General features: G+C 41.6%; 1 protein-coding gene across 16 annotated transcripts in view; it reads left to right on the top strand.

The window, feature by feature from the left end:
• Window positions 1-14,168, top strand: part of raraa (retinoic acid receptor, alpha a) — a 571,472-nt gene extending 557,304 nt beyond the window's left edge. For all 16 annotated transcript variants that reach the window (XM_072561430.1, XM_072561419.1, XM_072561418.1 and 13 more), the window contains 2 exons: window positions 7,524-7,682; window positions 9,680-14,168. In XM_072561430.1, coding sequence (XP_072417531.1) covers window positions 7,524-7,682; window positions 9,680-9,876 — 356 coding nt within the window. In that variant the 3' untranslated portion in view covers window positions 9,877-14,168. The remainder of the gene's footprint in view (window positions 1-7,523; window positions 7,683-9,679) is intronic.
• Window positions 14,169-23,641: the final 9,473 nt, after the last annotated feature.

The following is a 23,641-nucleotide window of genomic DNA, read 5'->3' as shown; positions in this document are numbered from 1 at the left end:
AATGCAAAATGTAGCAATGCATACTGCTGATACCCCAAACTCAACAAAGATCAGAAATTGAACCTTTGACTTGCTGATTTTTTTCAGAGCACTGCCCTTAACCATTAGAGAAGATTCTAAATTACATTATCAAAAATAATAATCATGGGATGGTTAAAACAAAGCCGTACTTAAGAAAATATTAGCTGCCTGTGAAGTTTTTGCTATAATAGAAAAATAACTTTTTATAGAAATAAATTACAGCACTGCCAGTAAAGACTGCCTTGGAAATGTTTCAGCTTTGTTAAATAGAAAGTTGTAATTTACAGCAAACTCTTCAGCTAAGATGTTGCTCACTTGAAGCAAATTCTTTATCTTACGATATAAGGAATACTCAATGTTTAAGCTGTAGACCAGAGGTTAACCCAACAACTTAATTAATGCCCACATTTCCCTGATGCTTTTCCAGCATCAGAAATCTTACACAAGATATGATGGCGGATGTGGAGAACAAAAAAATCTCAAAGTAGGCCATATTCACCTGAACTGAGGATGAGTTGTGTTACTTGCCCGAGATATTGTACGCTGGGGTTGAGCGATTTCCCATTAGGTACAGGGATTTGTTCCTCTTCATTACACCAAAATGATAGCACTTCCTCCCAGCCCAAAAAAGCATTGCTACCTCCTCTCCCCACTAAACCTTTGAAGGACAGGCATCTTCTGTCCACGCTATTACTGGACCCTGTCCAATACATACAAATTCCACTCACACATACCCTTTCATCTCCAGTCCAGTCTAAGTGGGGATGTGTGTTATCATAGGATGCAAAGATATTTCAAGATGATTTGGAGAGGCAACAAGTGGGCCAAATTTGACAGGTGGAATACAATGTGAAGAAATGTGAGGTTATCTTTGAGAGGTTTTGGTAGGGAACACAGAAATGCTGAGTATTTCTTAAATGATGAGAAGCACAGATGTGTTGAACTTCAAAGAGATTTGATTGTCCTTGTTCATGAGTCACTGCAAGTTAGCACGCAAGTACAACAAGCAATTAAGAAGGAAAATAACATGTTGACCTTTTATATAAGACAACTTGATTATAGGAGTAAAAATATCTTAATATGATAGTATAAAGCCTTGGTGAAACCACTCCCTAGGGCATTATGTGCCGTTTTGACTTCTTTACCGTTGAAAGGATATACTTGTCATAGAGGGAATGCAATGAATGTTCATCAAACTAATTCTTGAGATAGACAGATTGTCATACGAGCAAAAAAATTAAATAAATTGCATGTTTATTCTCTGGAGTGTAGAAGAATTATATATGATCTCATTAAAACATATAAAATTCTGACATGGATTGACAAGGTAGATGCAAGGAGTATGTTTCCTCTCCCTTGATGATATAAAACCAGGCCCAGACTCAGAATGACAGGCAGGCTATTTGAGGTGGTGAATCTTTTGGCATTCTCTCTCCCACGCCATGTGGAGACTCAGTTGTTGAGTATGTTCAAGACTGAGACTAACAGACTTCTACATATTAAAAACATCAAGAGATGTGGGGGTAGTGCAGGAATATGTTGCTGAAGTAGAAGATCAGCCATGATCTCAAATGAGGGGGTTCGAAGGGCTGAGCACCCTTCCCCTGCTTCTAGTTCTTTACATTTTTATAACTTCACTCTACAAGTAACACAGCCATCTCCAATCTCATCACATACTACAGAAAAAAACATCATATGCTATAGGTAGGATGTTGTGAAACTTGAAAGGGTTCCGAAAGGATTTACAAGGATGTTGCCAGGGTTGGAGGATTTGAGTTATAGGGAGAGGCTGAATAAAATGGGGCTATTTTCCCTGAAGCATCAGAGGCTGAGGGGTAATCTTATAGAGATTTAGAAAATCATAGGAGGCATGGATAGGGTAAATAGACAAGGTCTTTTCCCCAGGGTGGAGATTCAAAAACTAGAGAGCATAGGATTAAGGTGAGAAGGGAAGGATTTAAAAGGGACCTAAGGGGCATTTTTTTCATGCAGAGGTGGTCCTGTGGAATGAGCTGCCAGTGGAAGTGGTGAAGGTTGGTACAATTACAGCATTTAAAAGGTATCTGGATGGGTATATGAATTGGAAGTGTTTAAAGGGGTATGAGCCAAATGCTGGAAAACGGAACTAGATTTGTTTAGGATATCTGGTTACCATGGACCGAAGGGTCTGTTTCCATGATGTATGGCTCTATGACTCTATCTAACCCTACTGCACTTTGAGGAACACAGTCACATTTAGCTTCACTACATCCTTGAAGGAATATACTGCTCACCCTACTAGACTGAGAAATGCAGCAAGCACCAAAGCAATCCGCATCCCACCAAACATATCCTCCAACTAATAAATCAGCTGGGAGCCCATTGCTCATGTTATTGAGGGTGTGCCATTAAACAGTGTTTAACAGGCATTGGCTGCTGTCTATCTTTGAACCTTGATTTGTTTCAGACTTAAGAAAGATTTCAGTTCTGTTGAATATTAAATGAATTAAACTAATTCTTTATCTTCAATCAGTTTTGTTTATCAGCCTGCTTTAGGCAAATACTGTAACTTTAATAATGGTCTAGAATTCTTCCAAAAGTTAAGGTGTACAGATTGGTAGTTTTTTAAAAAAGGATTATTAGACAGCAGAGAATAAAAGCAAGAGAGTTTAACATTTGTAACAGGGTATGCATGTTTATTCATAGAGTTGTTGAGCCACATACAGCAGAAAGTTTAATCTTCTGTCTACAATCGTTTAGCTGATCTTGACTAAAGTTGGGCTTGGGGATGCTGCATTTGCTCTCAATTATCCTGGGTTTCAGGAGAAGGAAATCAGCCAGAGTTCCTGCTATCCAGCAATTCCTGCTGGAAAGCCTATGTTTGATACTAGATGTATAGAAAATTTGGATTCCACACCTCTTCACTTTGAATCACATGTTAACAACTCCATGGCTTACAGATATCTGCTTGGGGGGACGTATTGCTGCCCTTGTCAACACAATCAACAGAGGACACTGAAAGGCAATGGCAACAAGGGAAAATACCAGAAAGGCAAAGTGTAATTGTTACAATAGGATAGCTGAGTTTTAAAAACTAAAACAGTGCACACATTGGGAAGTAGGGCTTGGTGTTCTGTTTCTAACAATGTTCTGTTTGATGACGTCCGCGATCAGTGGAGGAGTAAATCCTTTGCTGTTGCTGGAAGAATATGCTACCAGAAACTGAGTAAATTGGCTTGACAGTGCCGTGTTAATTTGCTCACTGTTTCCTCCCCTGCATTGAGGTGTCTACTTGCATTGTAAAAGAGATGAACTCCTGCAATAAAAAAGTGGAGGCAGGGAAAGCTGGTATGGCACTGGTGAATTCCGTTTGAAGATCAAAATACGACACAGCCTTGTTTTATTTAAATCTGGTCCCTGAGGTTTTGCCTCAAATTTATTTTGTTCCCTCTAAATGCTGTCTGCAGGACTTCAGAGGTACAGCAATGAGGTACAATCAAAGTGTAATGCTAACATCTTGATTTAAACAAAAGATTGTTACCTTTTCATGGCTACATGAGCAACTTGGTCCAAATGGTAGTCAGCAGAGGGGTAACAGTCAGGATTTATTTGCTAACCAATCATATAAATCCATGAACTGGTGTTTTCATAACATGGATTGGTGGTTGGAAAAATAGCCTCTCTCAACAGGTTTTGTTTAACATAGGAGAGCATAAGTATAGGCGTATATCACCCTCTGGTGTTTGTAACATATTGCTTTATTAGAACATAAATTGACATTTCATCTGTTGGCAGGTATTTAACTAACTAAAGGGAAACACAGTCAACAAAATGTAAGCGACTCTACAAATAGAAATTAAAACAAAACTTGCACTGAATAATTATTAACCCCTTTACCTCTTTTATGGGTATTTAGGCTCAATTGGTAGCCTTGTCAGCTCAGAGGGTTGTGCGTTAAAATCCCACTCAAGGGTTTGAGAATATAATCTAAGCTGACACTTGCAGGCATTTCTGCATTTGTGGAAGTGAGGCCCTCAGATGAGCTGCAAGAGGTCAGCATTCTTCCTATAATTAAGATGGACGTACAGATTTCTGAAGGTGCAAGGCTTGTTCCCAGTAACGTGGGGCAATTCATCTCCAAACATCAACATCCGAAACAAATCGACTGGTCATTCATCTCATTGTTGCTATGGGGCTACACTCCATTTGGTCTCCATATTTAAGGAAGATGTACTTGCATTGGAGGTGAGACAGTGGAGATTCACTAAAATGGTTCCCAGGTTGAGAAGGTTGTCCTAGGATGAGAGGTTTAGTAAGTTAGACCTAAATTCTTTGAAGTTTAGAAGATTGCGAGGTGGTTTCATTGAAATGTATGAGATTCTGAAGGGCTTGACCGGGTTAACCCGGCAAGTTGTTTCCTCTGCTTGAATGTAGAATGGCCAGAGGACAGCTGGACTTTTGGTTCCAAGAATAAGGAGGTGGTCATTTAAAGGAGTGAGGAGAAAACTTTTCACTGAGTGTTTTAAATCATTCGAATTCTCTATCATACAGCGTTGTGAATGGTTCATCATTGAGTAGATCTAAATATGACGTGGACAGACACCTGATCCTTTGGGATCAGGGAGCAAGTTCCTGGACCCATCTGATCTACTCCTCCTATTTCATCTATTCATTTCATCTTCTAGAATCAATCCTCTCTTTTTCCACAACTCGTTCCCTGTGTTCTGGGTATACTAAGAGACATTATTTTAAGCCTTTGTATAAATTAAACTTATTTCTTATACGTAGCCACAGGGCGAGGGTCAAGATGTAGCTACAGATCTTAAATGATACCTCTGGGTTAATGAACCAAAAGTCAGTCTGAGCTCCTGCTCCTGATTACTGCCATGGAAACAGGCGGTGGGTGATACAGCATCAAGGTTCACTGTTCAGTTTCCTCCAGTTATCAGGTTGCTGCTCTTCATGGTCTATATTCAGAATTACAACTTAGGTAAAGTGCTAGAAGAATCATTGATACTTTAAAAATTACCCTTGAAGAACTGAATGTCTTTCAAAAGAGAAGTGAAAAAGGTTGATGAGGTGGGGAGAGGGGTGAAGAAGGAGTGTATGTAAGATACAGCTTGGGTCTGAATCAAGTTGCCCAGAGGGTATGGGACACACATGAAAGATTGTTATGCATCTGTCGGGAGCATTATCCAACACATATTCTTTGAACACTATCCTTTAAACTACTGGGATTTGGCTTTGAATCCAATCCAGGCACATGAGACAATAGTCTCCTTTTGGACTCATAGCTATTCGAGTCATAGAATTATGCAGCAAGGAAACAGACCCTTTGGTCCAACTTGTCCATGCCAACCAAGTTTCCCAAACTAAATTAGTCCCATTTGCCTGCATTTGGCCTATATCCCTCTAAACCTTTCCTATTCCTGTACCTGTCTAAATGTATTTTAAATATTGTAACTATACCTGCATCTAGCACTTCCGCTGTCAGTTCATTCCATATGTGAACCAATTTGTCCTCCTATTTGTTGGCTTTACCATACGTTAACATTCTGATATTTGTGGATAAGATTGCCCTAATCCCTGGACAGTAATATTCAATAATGTCTCATCATTTTAAACACTTCTTTTTTCCTCCTCGTCCTACAAATGTGAATAACATTTCGCCACATTAAAACATTGACAGATGTTTTATTCACACGTTACAGACAGCAAAGTAGATGATAGGGAACAAAGCATAAACACATTCTCCATTCAAATCCCTGTGGGTACATGTCTTCATCAGAGACTGACCTTGAAATAGTTACTGCAAGGGTATTGTCATGGAATTCTGTTTGCAAGCAGCGGTTAGTTTATAAGAATAAAAGTTTGTGAAATACATAACTGTCTGTAATTTGATTTGAGGTTTTGACTGTTCTCTTTGGAGTGCACCTGCAAACTTCTCCATAAATCTGTTCATAGTAAAAACTGAAGTTTTGTAGACTCCTAAAGGAGTATTGCTGTCTTTTAGAAATTTTAGGAAAGCTGTTGAATTCCACACTGCCTCATTCCCTCGCTTATACACCCCAAAATGTCTTGTCCAATTCCCAATAAGTGCCGAAATGGCCTATGAAGCGGTAAAATTGCTTTGCACAACTTAAAGATAAGACAACTGAAAAATCAGCAAGGATTTCTCAATGTTTGTAACCCCCTGTTGGAACATGCAGGTTTATGTGAATAGCAGATGAGATCAGAATTGGCCTTGGTTATGATGCACACCCCTGCTGAATAGTCATGGAGTCATACAGCACGAAAACAGACCCTTCAGTCCAACCTGTCCATTCTGTCCAGATATCCCAACCCAATCTAGTCCCACCTGCCTGCACTTGGCTCATATCCCTCCAAACCTTTCTTATTCAAGTACTTATCCAAGTATCTTTTAAATGTTATAACTGCACCTGTATCCACCACTTCCTCTTGCAGTTCATTCCATATGCGAACCACTGTCAGTGTAAAGAGGCTGCCCCTCATGTCCTTTTTTAAAACTTTCTCCTCTCATCTTGAAAATACACCCCCAGTTTTGAACTTAGAGAAAAGACCCTTGTCATTCACCTTATCTGTGCCCTTCATGATTTTATATGCTTTTATAAGCTCATTGGCATTTATTCTCAACTCTAGCTCCTCTGATCTGTCTTCATCTCACTCTACCATTTTAGCCCTCTATTCCCATCTCCTTTTGCATTCTTCTTTCCCATTGGTTGTCCAGTTTATCCAGAAATGCATCTAAATTATTCATTCAACCACTCCCTGTGATAACAAGGTTAAGGTTCGGATTAACCTTTTTCATACCACTGTCCTTGGTGCCTGCATTCTATTAATGGAGATATTGGAACAGGTGACAAAGCTTTTATTCAAAAAGGCAGACATTAAAGAACAACTTAAGAAAAGAAGAGAGAGGCAGTCAGTTGTGTAATAAACAGATTCAGGAATATACAAGGACTCAGAACTAGAGCAGCCGATCACAGAGGGTTCTAAGTCTGATGGAGGTGAGAGAGATCAAGGAAGAACCTCATTGATAGATTTGGAAACAAAGGTGACATTTTGAAATTTAGCATATGCCAGACTGGGAGCCAGTGTCGAATGACAAGCAAACAGTTGATTGACAAATGACGCCAAGCGCAGTTAAGATTCAGGAAGTACAGAGTGTAGTGCTGGAAAAGCACAGCAGGTCAGGCAGCATCCAAGGAGCAGTAGAGTCGAAGTTTCGGGTAAATGCCCTTCAGGATTCCTGATGAAGGCCTTATGCCCGAAATTTCGACTCGCCTGCTCCTTGGATGCTGCCTGATCTGCTGTGCTTTTCCAGCACTACACTCCCGACTCTGATCTCCAGCATCTGCAGTCCTCACTTTCTCCTTTAGGAAGTACAGTACTGTCACAATTGCTGCATGCTCTGTCCATGTTAAACATACTGATTGTGAGAGGTTGACTGAAGCATATAGGCATATAACACTTGCTGATAGTAATGTGCTTTTATTTTGTAGACCGTCAGGACCTGGAGGAGCCAGAGAAAGTGGACAAGCTGCAGGAACCGTTGTTAGAAGCTCTGAAGATCTATGTGAGGAAAAGGAGGCCAAACAAGCCACACATGTTCCCGAAAATGCTGATGAAGATCACAGATCTGCGCAGCATCAGTGCCAAAGGTGAGTGTGTTGGAGGCCATTGAGAAACACAGCCACAACAACAACATAGAAGGGTACCGTGACCAATCTCATCAGGACTGAGAAGCGCGTCACTGGGAGGGGTGCCTAACAAGATCATTTAGTTCAACAAGAATAAGGCCACCCATTTCTGAGCCATTGCATTATACCAGATGTTGTGCATCAACTGATTGCAGATTTAGTCTCCTCCCAGACATATCTGAGCAAGTTCTGAATATTGCTAAATGCAAGGCATCACAGAAGACCTAAAATCAGAGCTTTGTCTTGCAATCGACAGGATTGACACACAAGAAACAATCTTGGAAAGGGAGCACCAACTTATACAGCATGAGAAGAGGATGCTGTTTGGTTGCACCATGGCTGGCACGGAGAGGCAATAGAAGATGTTAACCATCAGTCTTCATTCCAAGTATATATTAATATCACTTGGAGGCTGTGAAAGGCTGATATTATTTCATACCCTTAGGTCATATACCTTTGATTGGCTGTATTCTTTAAAATTGACTTCTTACTTTCTGTAAAGCATCCTTAAAGACATCCCATGCCTCCACATGAGCAGCACCTGAATCTGAGCAATGCACAGTTACAGGAAACTGCCCCAATTATGTGTAATGGAGGAGATAGTGGTGTCATGATAATGTCACTGGACTAGTCATCCAGAGGCCTCAGTTATGGTTCTCTGGACATGGGTTCACATTGACCCATGGCAGCTGACAGAATTTAAATTCACAAAGTTTGGAGATGGAAAATGGTCTCCATAGTGGCAGCTATGAAACAAGCATCAATTGTTGTAAAAACCTGTCTGGTTCACTAATATCCTTTAGTGAAGGAAGTCTGCTGTCCTTATCCAGACCGGAGTACATGTGATTTCAGCCCAACAGCACTGCAGTTGACTTTTAACTATCTGCCGGAATGGCTGGATAAGCCACTCTGTCCAAAAACATGTGCTGGCCCAACCAGTAACGTCAGCACCCCAAGCAAGATGCAACATCTGTCCATTGAAACTTAGGTACTGTTAATAAAGCCGAGTCCCATTGCAAGCCTGATTGGAAACTCAATCCCTGTTTCTCTCGCACAGTGTTTGGATGCAACACTTAAACATCACCCACTATCATCAATAATAACCAGTTACCTTTACCAAACCTCTTTGGCATAAAGGACATCATACTAATTTATAAATGAAAGGAAAGGAAAAATTAATAATGAAGACTACTGAATGAAAATTATTACTCATTATTATGATGATCACAAATTGCGATGAAACAGATGGCAAAAATCTTCTTTATTTGTTCACAGGACGTGGACATCACTGGTTAGGCCTAGAGGGATGTGTCACCCTCATTGATGGGGAGGTCTAGAGTCATATGTAGACCAGACCAGGTGAAAGTGAGAGGTTCCCTTCCCTAAAGGACATGAATTAACTGGATGAGATTTTTTTTAAATGACAATTGACCGTGGTTACATGGTCACCATTTGGTCAACTTTTTAACTCCAGATTTTTATTGAATTTAAATTTCTCCATCCGTCATGGTGGAATTCCAACCCATTTTACCAGAACATTAGTCTGGACCCTTGTACTAGACCAGTGACAAAACCATTAGGCCACTCCAAATTATTGGTACCCCATTTACAAACATAGGATCCCTACAATGTGGAAGCAGGCCATTCAGCCTATCAAAGCCATACCGACCCTGTGAATAGCATCCCACCCCCACTACCCTCACCCTGTAACCCTGCATTTCCATGGCTAATCCAGCTAACCACATCTCTGGATACTATGGGCAATTTAACATGGCCAATCCACCTAACCTGCATATTTTTGGAGAACCCTGTGCTTTGATGGGAGTCCCCCAACACTGTCAGTGCCAGCCTCTGATATTTGGTAATAAATTGCTCAAGTGTCACTGCAAACCTTTTTTTTTCTCCAGTTCTCTGTCTCATGGTTGTGTGTGTTTTCTCTCTCTCTCTTCTGTTCCTAGGAGCTGAGCGGGTCATCACCCTCAAAATGGAGATCCCTGGATCCATGCCACCGCTCATTCAGGAAATGCTGGAGAATTCTGACGGAATTGATCCTTCCTCCTCACCTTGCAGTAAAGGCAGTGCTGCGCGTGCATGCAGCAGCCCGAGCATGTCCCCGAGCTCTGCCAGCAGCAGTCCAAACACTCAGTCACCATAGCTTCCAGAGAAGGAGCAAGTGAGTCAGACTGTCACTCACATGGACGCTTGGCGTGAGGGTGAAATGTTCACAGGAGAGCCACAGTATTGTTTGCCACGTACTCTGCAGCTTGTGGAAGGCGTTTCGGACTGAGTTGGAGCTTACACACTGTGCATAACCATGCTGGAAGCTCTTTCAAACGTGCATAACTGAGATGGATGCTGAATTCAAGGCTGTGTGAACAGCTGAGAAAAAAACCCCACATAGACACACACACGCATACGTGCACACATTTCCACACACATGCACACAGTTATACGCCCATGCCTTCCCCCGTCCCTCTTAAAAATAGGAATCACCATTCTTGAAGCAGACTCTGTTCCACATTGCAAGCCTTCAGCTTCTGGTTTTAGACCACGCTTTGATTTAACGCTAGGAGAGAACTATAAGGACCATTTGTGTTAATTTTTTTTTTGAAATATTTTTCCTCTCCTTTTGTTTATCTTTCATAATCTCATATAAATACTAGCTGATAGACTGGCTCACCAGCAGAAAATCCAGTAGCATCCAAAAAAGACAAGGAATTCGAACAAAGTTTATACGAATGAAATATTTCATGAATTATTTTTGTGAACTGTTAGATGGAATTTACCAGAGGAGGAAGGAAAAGCATGATGATGTCATCACATTTTTGAAATGAGTTGCATTCAAGATGGAAGATAATGAAGGTAACAAGGTTCCGCTAGGGATGTCTGTAAATATGCTGTTCTGTTTAATGTACTCACAACAGGTTTCCAACCTTTACTTATGCTTTTGTTGATCGGACGTTCATTTTAAGCACATTTATTTCTGAGGGTAAGCACAGCTCTGAAGTACCGTGTAGATCTGCAATATTGTGCGCAGGCCGCTGCGTAGCCAGGGAGCTACCTGTGCACGTGCACTCACATAATAGGGTCCCACCTCATGCCCCACGCTGCAAATTAGAGTTTATTGGCGTAGATGGTGCCCTTTCCCATTCTGGGGCCGAAAGTGAGTCATAGTTTACAGCACAGGCTGCTGGTTAACAAGGACCCTGCATCCTTTGGCTTTAATTGACTGGATTCTGAGATTGTGCCAACTCCGGTTGTTTTGAAGTACATCAGTGGAGGTGAGGAGCATATCATGGCAACTAAATGCTTCCTCGCCCTCACTGATCATGTATACCGACCTGGGAAGTTATCGGTGAATTAATTTGACTGCAGTTTACACAGGAGGTTCAGTCACGTTCAGCAGTGTCACTGGCAAAAAAAGGAATTTGAGTTTCTCAGGATATGACCATGGTGTACTGTGACCATTGACCAGCATAGTGCTCAGGGTGTTCTGATGGTTCATTCAAAGGAATGATCGATATCCTTTCGACTTCACTTTGTTTGACTCTCAGTACCCTTGTTATAGTTAACACTTTAAACTGCATTGGAATTTTTTTTTTTGATATTTGAGGCTGCCGCGTTTGAATGTGCACGCAATTCTAAGAGTGAAACAGGCCTGACTGGATGCAAGTGCGCTGTCACGGGCTGAGGCAAAACACCACTCCTTCAAAATTCATCGTTCCTCTGCTCTCTACCTCTCCCACCAACTCGTAAATCTCGACTGAGGTCGGAGAAAACCACTCTTCCAAGAAGGCAGAAACCAGGATTGTGTTTTGTTTTCCTCTCTTTTATACTTGAGGGGGCCTCTGAGATAACTCAACATTATTGCCCACTCCTCATTATGCAGAGAAGGGACACTGAGCTGCTTTCTCAAATCACTGGTAGAGGTTTAATGTGACTGAGTGACATGGGCTGGTCCACAGCACAGTTAAGACTCATCCATATTGGTGCTGGACTAGAGTCAGCTATAGGCCAGGTAAAGGTGGCAAGTTTACTTCCCTAAAAGACTCAAGTTGAACCAGTAGAGTTTTTTTTATGACAATCCAACAGCTTCGTGATCATTTTTTTCTGGTGCCAGTGCTTTACTTTCAGATTTTTATATTTGTTTCTTGCTGTATTCAAATTTTCAAACCTACCTAATTATATGACCTTTAATGCCAATCACCAAAGCTCACAACTGACTGGTATTGTGTGGGAAAAAAAGGTAATAGACAACCGATGAAGCGCAAAACAAATTGTGGGAACAATTCGGCTGAACAAGTGCAAGCCGAATAAACTGAAACCATTTTCAATCAATCTGGGCTCGTCAGTGAGAAAGATTAGACCAAGTGATTGGGGTGAGTGTGGGGAGGACAAGTTATTGATGAATTTTTTTTCCATCAGTTTTGAGGTGATTATTTTGATCTTCAACCTTTCGTCAAAATAAGAAATCCATTCGCAGATCCAAGGTCTTGCAGCATGTGAGTCTGTTTCCAGCAAAGAGCAAGGTCTTTTATTCTGCTGATGTCGAGGTCTCAGATGATGGAGTTTCTTCAGTTCTTGACTGAACGTAAATCACTTTGACAAGACAAAAACTGGGAGGATGAGGAAGCAAAGTCCTCTGGTGTGAAGGTTAAAAGGTTGCATAAAATCGCTGGCTATCTGTCTGGGATGAGATTCAGCCGGGGCATTTTTTAAAGTTTAGATCAATTTGAGGTTTGCATGAAGACAAACCATCAAAGCATAATGATGTGATTGGGGGACACTGCACTGGCACCTGTCAGCGAGGCTGTGCACTTAGCAGGAATGATACCCCCAGCTGCTGGTTTTTCCTTTTGATAGTTTAAAACAAGGCACCTCCCACCACTAGCAATTGGCACTGTAATAGAGGAAGAGACGCTTTTCTGCCTGGGTGCCAGGGCCAGGGTTTCTGCGTGTGGGGTTAAATGTTTTGGTTCTGGGCGTTGCAGTCAGATGCAAGAGAATTCACAAGCCCCCATTTCCACAGGGGTGAATAGTGATGAGCAAAGGGAGACAAAAGGAGGTGACTGGCATATGCAAGTCAGAGAGGTCTTTCTCCTGCAAGATAACTCACAGCAAGTAGCAGCAGCTAAGTACGAATAGTGTAAGTTCAGTGCAGTCGGTACTAACTCCAGAAGCACCCTTAGTTTTTAGAAAGATCAGAAGCTCAGCTGATCTAAAATTTAATACAATTCATATCTCGTTTGTGCTTCAGTGGCATCCATCCAGCACACTGGAGAGTTATGGCCCTCCCAGCAACCCTCTAACTGCTGAGATTTCAATAAAAGAATGTACTTGGTGCACCCAGATTTACACTTTGCAGATTCCACCAGGTAGTTTGGACAATCCCATTTGACAATTTCAGTGGAAGTGTCCTAAAATTGGAGACCAATTGAACAATTTACACACAATCTATAATCTCTGGAGAATGTAGCAGATGAAGGGTTAGCATCAACTACTCAACCTTTTTCCTCACAGTCCAATGCCTATTCTGGGAAAGTAGCTTTAGAAAGGTGCAAAACTAATGCCTTTTCAGCTTAAAGTTTTTTTTTGGTGCAGATTTTATTTTTGGGCAAATTCTCCCCACCAAAATGGCTTCAGTTTTTCTTAAAAGGAGAATTCACAGCTCAGTATTAATTTTTTTATATATATATAATATTTATTGGCGTTTTAGCTCTCAGTTTGAATGACGCAATCTCAGCCTTGGTCTACTTGCCTTTAGCAAACCTAAGCAAATAGTGCCGCTCACTGGCCATTATTATTATTGCAAGTTCATTTTCAGTGCATGGTATGTGAGACCAAGCATCTGAAACTGCTGAAAACAGGCTCAGTGAAAAGATGGCACATTTCCCAATGAAGTTTTGCAGTCATTAAAATGTACAAGGGGAAAAAGACACCTAATCCTGATTGTGACCCAGACGGATGGGGCACAAGTGTTTTGGGTCATTGTGAGTTCAAGATCATGAATGAAAACTTCCCTCCCTGGCTGCACTGTACGTTCCCCTTGTTCACGGATATTATCTTATTGCTCTACCTTGTGAATGAATTCCTCCCAGCACGTCCCTTCCCCACCTTCCTCCCAGCCCAGTGACAGCACATCTGTCTCTGTGTTTGTAAGTGGCAGTGTGGCCCAATTCAGTGTCATATTTTACACAATTTTTCTATTGTAAAACAGCCACCTGTGGTTTTATCAGAATAAAAGGTACAGTTACACATTTAGTTGGATCATTAACCTGACACCTCCACTGTTTATGGCAAGTTCTTGTTCTGTTCCTGGATGTGTTAGTGTACCAAGTCAGACTGTACAGTAAGATTTCCTATAATAAGGCTTTCTCTGTGCAGATGTTACTGTTAAATTTTCATGAAGTCTACTGGCAAAAGAATAAAGTTATATTTATTCTACAATGATGCAGAGTGGTCTTTGTTTATCCTGTAATTATTGATTCCCTGAAATGATATGCAACTTTTCTACTTCAGTGATATCAAGTATCAGAAGTAGGTTTGGATAAGAAGTGTTTAGATGTACACTTGCTATGGGTCAAGTACTGGAAAATGGGATTAGAATAGGTGGGTGACTGTTTGTTTGTTTTTGACCATTTCAGACTCAGTGGGTTGGAGAGCCTTTTTCTGTTCTATAAATTTCTATGACAGTGAGACTGGCCCTGATATCAGAGTCCAGTGTGGAAGGTCACAGAAAGTGCAGGTTGGAATATGTGGGTGGCCAAGCTCCAGAGTGTGTAAGTACTGCCCCCCAACAGGGCAAATCCTGGCAACATCCACGTAAACTTCTCCTGCACCCGCTCACATTTAACAACATCGTTCCTATAGAAGGCCAGAATTGGAGACAGCATTCCTAAAGTGGCCTCAGCAATGTCCTGTACAGCCACAACGTGACATCCCAACTCTTGCACTCAATGCACTGACCAGTGAAGGCAAGAATGTCAAATGCTTTCTTCATCACCCAGTCTACCTGTGACTCCACTTTCAGGAACTACGAACCTACACCCCTAGGTCCCTTTGCTCAGCAACACACCCGGGCCCTACCATTAACTATAAAAACAAGGACTGCAGATGCTGGAAACCAGAGTCTAGATGAGAGTGGTGCTGGAAAAGCACAGCAGTTCAGGCAGCATCCTAGGAGCAGGAAAATCGATGTTTCATGCAAAAGCCCTTCATCAAGAATAGAGGCAGAGTGCCTGCAGGGTGGAGAGATAAAATAACTATAAAAGCTCTGCCCTGGTTTGTCTTATCAAAGTGCAGCACCTCACCTTTATCTAAATTAAACTCCATTTACCACTTCTTAGCCCATTGGCCCATTTGATCAAGGTCCTGTTGTACTCTGAGATAATCTTGTCGTAAAAAGTTAGTGTCCAGGTACAGCAAATAGTTAAAGAGAAAATATATTTTAAGTTGATGCTTTTTTAAGCATTTCACTTTGTGGAAGTCCCAGGTGTGAAGGTCTGCGGATGGAATTTGAAAATCAACAGGTCATATTTTATCATAATGAAACCCACAGTCCCAAGCTCTCTGGTCATAGCATCTTATTCCTTAAATGAGTGCAGAGATTTTCTCTCTCCTGCAGAAGACTGTTACCAACATGAATTGACCTGTGTAAAGAAATGAATTCAGTCCATTGGTCCTGAATTGACTACTTTAAACACTTGGTACCTTTTAATGGTACCTTGTCTCGCCATCATGACACATCCCGCTGGCTTTGCGGTTTTCCCTACATTGTACCACTCCTGATCAAAAGTTTTATAGTTGCACGTTACTAATGTAACAACATAGCACTGTATTCCTTTTGCTTCATTGATTGCTTTGTTTTAACTGGAAATGTTACGTGTTGAGACGTGAACCACTCCCAGGAGTTTTCAGATTGTACATCACTATTTACCCCAGGTGTGTCTTGAATTCCTTCTGACATTGTCTAGCTTATTACAATTAGCTGGATCAGATTTCAGCCAGGAAAGATTTGCCTGCCTGTAACTTTTATTTAGGCTGGTTGGTAGTTTTTTGGCTGCTTCAGTCACCACACTTCTCCTTCCTCGCAGTTTAGCTTAGAATTATCTGTGAATGTGACCAAATAGCGCTTCATTTTCTGATATGTATCCATTTTTTGTAGATTAGAAAGTGACTCTGCATCTCCCTCATCAGATAATTAAGACCCACATCACTTATCCACTTTCCTGTTCAACTATGCCTGACACTAAACTTCTATCGCAGCCTTTCACAGAGATAAGTATGAAACAATTTCTAGAGATTTATATATGCACCTGTCAAATGTCAATTTAAGATGGTATTTTCTTGAAGTGTTCCACCACTTCTCAAAGCGTTTTGATAATTGTCATGAATAGCCGTCCACACAGGGCCTGGTGATTAGTTCCATTATTGTGCCAATGTAAAAGTGCAATGGAATACAAAAGACGCAATTTGGAGACACCGGTGTTGGACTGAGGTGTACAAAGTTTTAAAAAAAAAGTAAAAGATGTTGGATATGCTCAGCAGGTTAGGCAGCTTCCGTGCAGACTGATACAGAACCAACAATACTGTTCGGTGACCTCCCACCTGATTCTCTGGTTTTCAGATTTCCAATGTCGGTATTTATCGGTTGTAACAGCTTTGTAATGCTTAATGTATGTTTGTTTCATTACCTTCCCTGAAAACCATTAGTGTGTAGAATTTATTGCGAAACTGATGGATTTCCATTTGTTCATCTCCTGTTGATGATAGCCAGTCCCTTTTGAGAATGTGATTTTCTGCATCTCAACTGAGCAACTATTGTGTGGTACTGAACGAATGAATGGAGCTGTGGGCAGACAAATCCTCAAGGGACTTAAAAGAGTTGGAAAGTGAGATAGTAGATGTGCTGGTTGAATTTTCCAGAATTCAACAGATTCTGGAAGGGTCCTAAGAGACTGCAAACAGGGTAACATATTACTGTTGATAGAAGCAAACGCTGAAACTTGTTGACAAAACTCAGCAGGTCTTATAGGATCCCTATTGTGTGAAAACAGGCTATTTGGCCCATCAAATTCATGCTGACCCTTTAAAGAGCATCCCACTCAGACCTAGCCTCTTACCCTTTCTCCATAACCCTGCTTTCTCCATGGTGAGCCCACCTTACCTGGCCACGACAGACAATTTAGCATGGCCAATCCATCTAACTTGTACATCTTTGGACTGTGGGAGGAAATCCATGCAAACATGGGGTGAATGTGCAAATGCCATGCTGAGGGTGGAACTAAACCTGGGGAGAAAACCCAAAAGACTGAAGTGCAAAGAGACTTGGGAGTTGTACTCCAGGGTTCTCTCAGGATAAACTTGCAGGTTGAATCAATAGTTAGGAAGGTAAATTGATAGCATTTATTTTGAGAGGACTTGAATAAAAAAAGAGACATACTTCTGAGGCTCTGGTCAGACCACATTTGTGCGCAGTTGTGGGCCCCATATCTCAGGAAGGATTACTGGCTCTGGAGCGTGTTCAGAAGGGGTTCACTAGAATGGTCCCAGGAATGAAAAGCTTATGAGCAACATTTGAGGGTTCTGGGTTTATACTCAATGGAGTTTAGAAGGATACATAATACTGAATGACCTTGACAGAATAGATGTTGGAAAGATGTTTCCATTGGTAGGTGAGACTACGATGCGAGGGCATAACCTTAGAGTAAAGGGAAAGACCTTTTAGAATGGCAATGAAGAGAAACTTAGAGTCATAGAGATGTACAGCGTGGAAACAGACCCTCCAGTCCAACTTGTCCATGCCAACCAGATATCCCAACATAATCTGGTCTCATTTGCCAGCACTTGGCCCATATCCCTCTAAATCCTTCCTATTCATATACCCATCCAGATGCCTTGTTTAAAAGTTGCAACTGTACCAGCCTCCACCACTTCCTCTGTCAGCTCATTCCACACATGCAGTACCCTCTGCGTAAAAAGGTTGCCCCTTAGGCCCCTTTTATATCTTTCCCCTCTTTTCTAAAACTACACCCTCTAGTTCTGGACTCTTTCCCCCCCCACCCCAAGGAAAATACTTTGTCTATTTACCTATCCATGCCCCTCATGATTGTATAAACCTCTATGAGGTCACCCCTCAGCCTTCGACGCTCCAAGAAAAATAGCCCCAGCTTATTCAGCCTCTCCCTGTAGCTCAAGTTTCACAACATCTTTCCAATAGGAAGGAGACCAGAATTGCACGCAACATTCCATATTACAGGAGGAAGTCCCCAGGATCTGATCAAGTGTACCCTAGTATTCTTTGGGAAGCTAGGGAAGTGATTGCTGGATCTCTTGCTGAGATATTTGTATCATCGATAGTCACAGGTGAGGTGCCAGAAGACTGGAAGCTGGCTAACATGGTGCCACTGTTTAAGGAGGGTGGTGAGGACAAGCCAGGGAACTATAGACCGGTGAGCCTGATGTCGGTGGTGGGCAAGTTGTTGGTGAGAATCCTGAGGGACAGAATGTACATGTATTTGGAAAGGCAAGGACTTATTAGGGATAGTCAACATGGCTTTCTGCTTGAGGAATCATGTCTCACAAACTTGATTGAGTTTTTTGAAGAAGTAACAAAGAGGATTGATGAGGGTTGTGCAATAAATTCTGAAGATGAAGGTTTCAGTGGATATTTGTAAATGCTCCCTATGTGGCTGCTGAAAGAGAAAAAAAAGATTTTGGGTGGGACCCATCATGCAAAGTTGGTGATAAGTGTTAACCTGTCCTCCTCCTTTCAGTTTGTCTGACCTGCTGAGTATTTCCAGTTTTCCTACTTTGTATTAACTTGCTTCAGATTTTGACAGAGGGTATTTTGTTTAACACTGGTAGATTTTCTCATATGTCTTTTAGTGAGAAGCTATTTCTATTGAATAATCGCCTTCGTAAAGAATTGTTCTTGTTGTTTTGTTCAAGTTTTAGCATTTTTTTTGATGTCAGTGGTTTGTTTTCAATGAGAGCTCCCCTGTAATTCTTGCTCCCAACACAAGAGGGCACCAGAAATACAAGGAACCAGAAAATGTGAAACAGAATTGTGGATGCTGGAAATCTGGACAGGAACAGTAGCTGCTGGAAAATCTCAGCAGTTCAGGCAGTATCCGTGGAGAGAAATCAGAGTTGATATTTCTGGTCCAGTGACCCTTCTTCAGAACATCTGCTTTGATCCAGGTGGGAAACTGCAGGGACAGCTCTGCAGCTATGCCCTGACCTGTTTTGATAAAACAAGCACACAGCAAATTTCCAGCTGTGCAATTGTAAGCATTAATATAACCTGCTCATTCTATTGTTAAAATGTGCAGATAGGATTTTTTTTAAAAACTTTTAAATAGAAGCTGCTCCAAAACAAATCCTCTTTGTTCAGCTCAAGGAAGGCACTCGAATACCATATAGGTGTCACTGTGTAGATTAGATTAGATTAGATTCCCCACTGTGTGGAAACAGTCCCTTCGGCCCAACAAGTCCACACCGACCCTCCGAAGAGCAACCCATTCAGTCCCATTCCACTACATTCACCCCTGACTAATGCATCGAACACTACGGGCAATTTAGCATGGCCAATTCACCTAACCTGCACATCTTTGGACTGGGGGAGGAAACCGGAGCACCCGGAGGAAACCCAAGCAGACACTGGTAGAACATGCAAACTCCACACAGACAGTTGCCTGAGGCAAGCCGCATAGAAACAGACCCTTGGGATCAACTCGTCCAATCCGACCAGGATCGCAAACTAAACTAGTTCCACTTGCCTTTGGCCTCTATTCCTCTAAAAAGGGTCCTTTGTTCTTCAGGCGAAAGTGAGGACTTGCAGATTAGAGTTGACAGTGTGCTGCTGGAAAAGCAAAGCAGGTCAGGCAGCATCCGAGGAGCAGGAGAGTTGACGTTTCAGGCAAAAGCCCTTCATCAGAATGTTCTTTATACATGAATGGGCAGGAAGCAGAGGGGTAAAGACCCTTAAAAAATAGGCGACAGGTTTAGATAGAGGATCTCTGAATCAGCACAGGCTTGGAGGGCCGAAGGGCCTGTTCCTGTGCTGTAATTCTCTTTGTTCTTTTAACCTTTCCTATTCGTGTACCTGTCCAAATCTCTTTTAAATGTTGAAACAGTATCTGCATCTACCACTTCTTATGGCACTTCAATCCACAAAGCAGCCACTTCCTGTGTGAAAACGCTGCCCCTCAGGACCCTTTTAAATCTTTTTCCTTTAACCTTAAAACTATGCCCTTTAGTTTTGAACTCCCCTGCCCTGGAGAAAAGGCCTTTGCTATTCACCCTCATGATTTTATAAACCTCTATAATGTCACTCCTCAACCTCCAACGGTCCAGTGAAAGAAGTCCCAGGAAATTCCTGAAGGAACACAAGTTGAAAATACCTGTCAACAAGAGAAATTGAGGAAACGCAACCAAAGAAAGGAATGCCAGTGATCACCAGACCAAGGACCAATTCCACCTCCCGGAAACACCTGAGAAATGTGTGTTCGGAGTTGCAGGTCATCAGCCACACAAGGCCCCACAGAAGCCGTGACACAGAATTTCCAAAGTGTACAATTGTACTCATTAGCGAGTGATTGCTGCTGACTATGATGGTACAGCACCCTTGCCATCTCTGCCTTTGAGGTAGGCATGGGAACATTTACACCTCATTGTGCAATGTGAGAAAATTGTTTTTCATTCAGGAAGTCGCTAGAGTATGTTCAGGTGTGACACTGCCCGGAAATGTGGTGGAGGCAAGTTCAACTGGGGCATTCAAGAGGCCTTTGGATAATTACGTGGACAGAAATGGCCTACATGGATATGGGGGAAAGGCAGGAGATTAGCACTAGGTGATAAAGCAGACGCCGGTTCAGTGGGCTGAAAGGCCTCTTTCTGAGCCGTTGTAATTTTGTGATGTCACACATAGTGCTGACCCAGGTGTAGAATTGCCATTTTTCCTCTTGGTCACTGGAACTAACTTATTGTGTTCTGCGCAAATTGCCACTGACTATAGGGATCTCATCTCAAGGAGCAGACCCAATGCTAACGATTTAAGGCAACCAGGAATTGGCAGCAACCCAGCTTTATCAACACTCAGACTACTTGACATTTGTAAGACTCAAACAGTATCAATGCCAATACAACGATGTTGAATTTATCTTCTTGAGTTCACGGTCCAAAGGCTAATCTACTGGACCTCCACAACCTGCACCATGGCTAAAGGGTGGAAGCTGGAATGGTGATCAAACCTTGTGTTGTTGACAGCAATAAATTCATTGAGGTCTAAAGTACAGGCTCTTCAGCTCATCAAAAAACAATCACTCAGCTAGTCTAATCTGATCCACACTCATGCTCTGCCAACTGGCTTAATCAAGGAGGTAGGTTTTAAAAACGTAAAAGAGAAAGCCAAGTTGCAGTCCATCGAAATCTAGCTCTAGGTGGAACATTATAACATTCCAAACACTTCACAGTCCATTAAGTTTTTTTGAGGTGTTGCCACTGTTGTTATGAAGAGAATGTCGCAACTAGTTTGCATAGAGCAAGCTGCAGTAAAATTGACGCTTCGGGCAAAAGCCTTCATCAGGAATAAAGGCAGAGGCTCGCTGCCTGTATTCCTGATGAAGGGCTTTTGCCCCGAAACGTCGATTTTCCTGCTCCTTGGATGCTGCCTGAACGGCTGTGCTCTTCCAGCACCACTAATCCAGAATCTGGTTTCCAGCATCTGCAGTCATTGTTTTTACCTGCATAGAGCAAACTCGCAGCTATGAAATAATGCTCTGATCATCAGTTTTCAAAGATTGATTGATTGCAGGTTAAGTGTTGTCAGGATACCTGGCAGAACATCATTTTTGAATAATGTCCCCACCCTATGAAGGCAGCTGAAGGTAAAACATGTTGTTGTTTGTGGTGATTCTTGATCAACGTAGTGCACTGGGAAGTGTCAGTCCAACTTAGCTCACATCGTTCTGACCCAATTTGGAGAAGTGTCCGAATTACTTTGGGGTGTTATGTTTGTTTTAATTTTGAAGGATTTTTGTGTGTGTGTGGTAAGGGAGATGTAACTAACTACAAATTGTAATATCATCAGTGGATTCAGATTGGTTATATATAACTCCCTAGCTTGTAAATCAGAAATTCGGTTTTCCCTAACTTGTAATTTCAGTTTGAATACCCTTAAATTATAAAGTTTGTTAAAAAACATTTCACATTAAATTAGAAAATTCTCACAATTTTAAGACAAGCAATTCATGTTGGACAACTAGAGATGTGTAGAAAAATACATTTAAAATATGTATAAAATTATGTTAAAAATATAATTAGATTGTTGTAAAGCCAACATAATGATGGGAAGATGAGGTCCAGATGCAAGAAGATCCATTAGATCAATCTGATCACAATCTCTATCCATTCCCAAGTTTGAAACAAAAAGACAACTCTGAATATTCAAAAAGGTGACAATTTAATTTTGTTCCTGTCTGGAGTGGAGGGGATTGAGGGCAGCACAGCCTTTAGTTCTGAGCACAGAAGCAGAAGATTTCCTGGAATAGTTCCAGGTAAGAGAAACTTGAGCTAATGGAGATAAATTGAAGAAGTTGGGATTGTTCTCCCTTGGAGAGAAGGCGGCGGAGAGGTGATCTGATTGAGGTTTTCAAAACAATGAGTGGGCTGGACAGTGTAGATAAGGAGAAGCTTGTAAAAAGAAACAAGAGTAAGAGGGCATAGAATTAAAGTGATGTGCAAATGAAGCAAGGATGTGAGAGAAAAACATTATTCATGTGTTCAGAGTACAGTCTGTTCTGATATAACGCGATAGTTCTGTTCCTGAGTGATCCAGCGTTATAAGAAAATTGCGAATTTAAACCATTGGGGCCAGAATCACATTATAGCCAATACAGGTAAGTTTGTGTTCAACAAATAATAGTCTAACTTCTTTAATTGCATTAAAACCAATTCACGTTGAATAAATGCGTGTTCTCGGAGGAACCGACTGGAATGCACTGCCTGGTCAACCTTGTCTACACGTCAACTGAGTTGCTGGTCTCAAGGAGCCTCAGTACACATCCATGTGAATGAAGGAACATGGTGGAGGAGAGGAATGAGTAACTCCCCTCCTCTCCTTCATTAAACACAACAGTGCAAAGATACAGAAATCTGAGCGAGCAGTTTGCCAATGCTTCCCCCGTACCTCTGAGAGCCCAGAAGCAGGGGAGAGGAGAGAGATGAATTTGTGCTCCATTATCTGTCCAGCTCTGACGCAAGATGTGCTAGAAACCTGATCCACAGAATCAAGTCCCTCATTCAAATGGTCTGCTCCCAAGGAGTGGGATGTGTGAAGGGCAGCTGAATTTCACAGGCAAATGGGTCGTTTCCAGGGGAGAACTGCATCATTCTGTTGACATTGGCTTGCAGTATGAACACATCCCACATGCACTGCTGCTGAACCTGTAACTTACAGCAATGTTTAAAAGTTTACAAGCAGGAACATGCGCTGCATTACAATGGGGAGCAAAAGGATGAAGTCCTGTTTTCACTTTTCAGATTTGACTCTTTTACCTTCAATGGGGATTCCTTAGTTTCATGAATTTGTTTGTTTGCAATAACATTTTTGACTGGAACATGCGACAAATCCATAGCTGTTACATCCTCACTGAGAACAGACAGGTTATAATTAGAACTGAAAATCAATGCACTATCTCTGTCTCTCTCTCTCTCCCTGTCTCTCTAAGGTGACTATTATTTAATTTCTGAAGATGACTCGTAAACAGAGGATGAGTTATACTTTCACAGGTATTGCTGGTTTTTATCTTCTGGGAAGGAAAGGTTTACTGTGAGCTTTGTCCCAGTCTCTGGTAATGTATCTTGATAGCTCAACATAAAATTTCACTTTTGTTTGTTTAAAAATATTATTTTAATCA

Source organism: Chiloscyllium punctatum, chromosome 42 (assembly GCF_047496795.1).
Source record: "Chiloscyllium punctatum isolate Juve2018m chromosome 42, sChiPun1.3, whole genome shotgun sequence".
Taxonomy (NCBI): Eukaryota; Metazoa; Chordata; class Chondrichthyes; order Orectolobiformes; family Hemiscylliidae; genus Chiloscyllium; species Chiloscyllium punctatum.
This window is presented reverse-complemented; position numbering and strand designations above follow the sequence as displayed.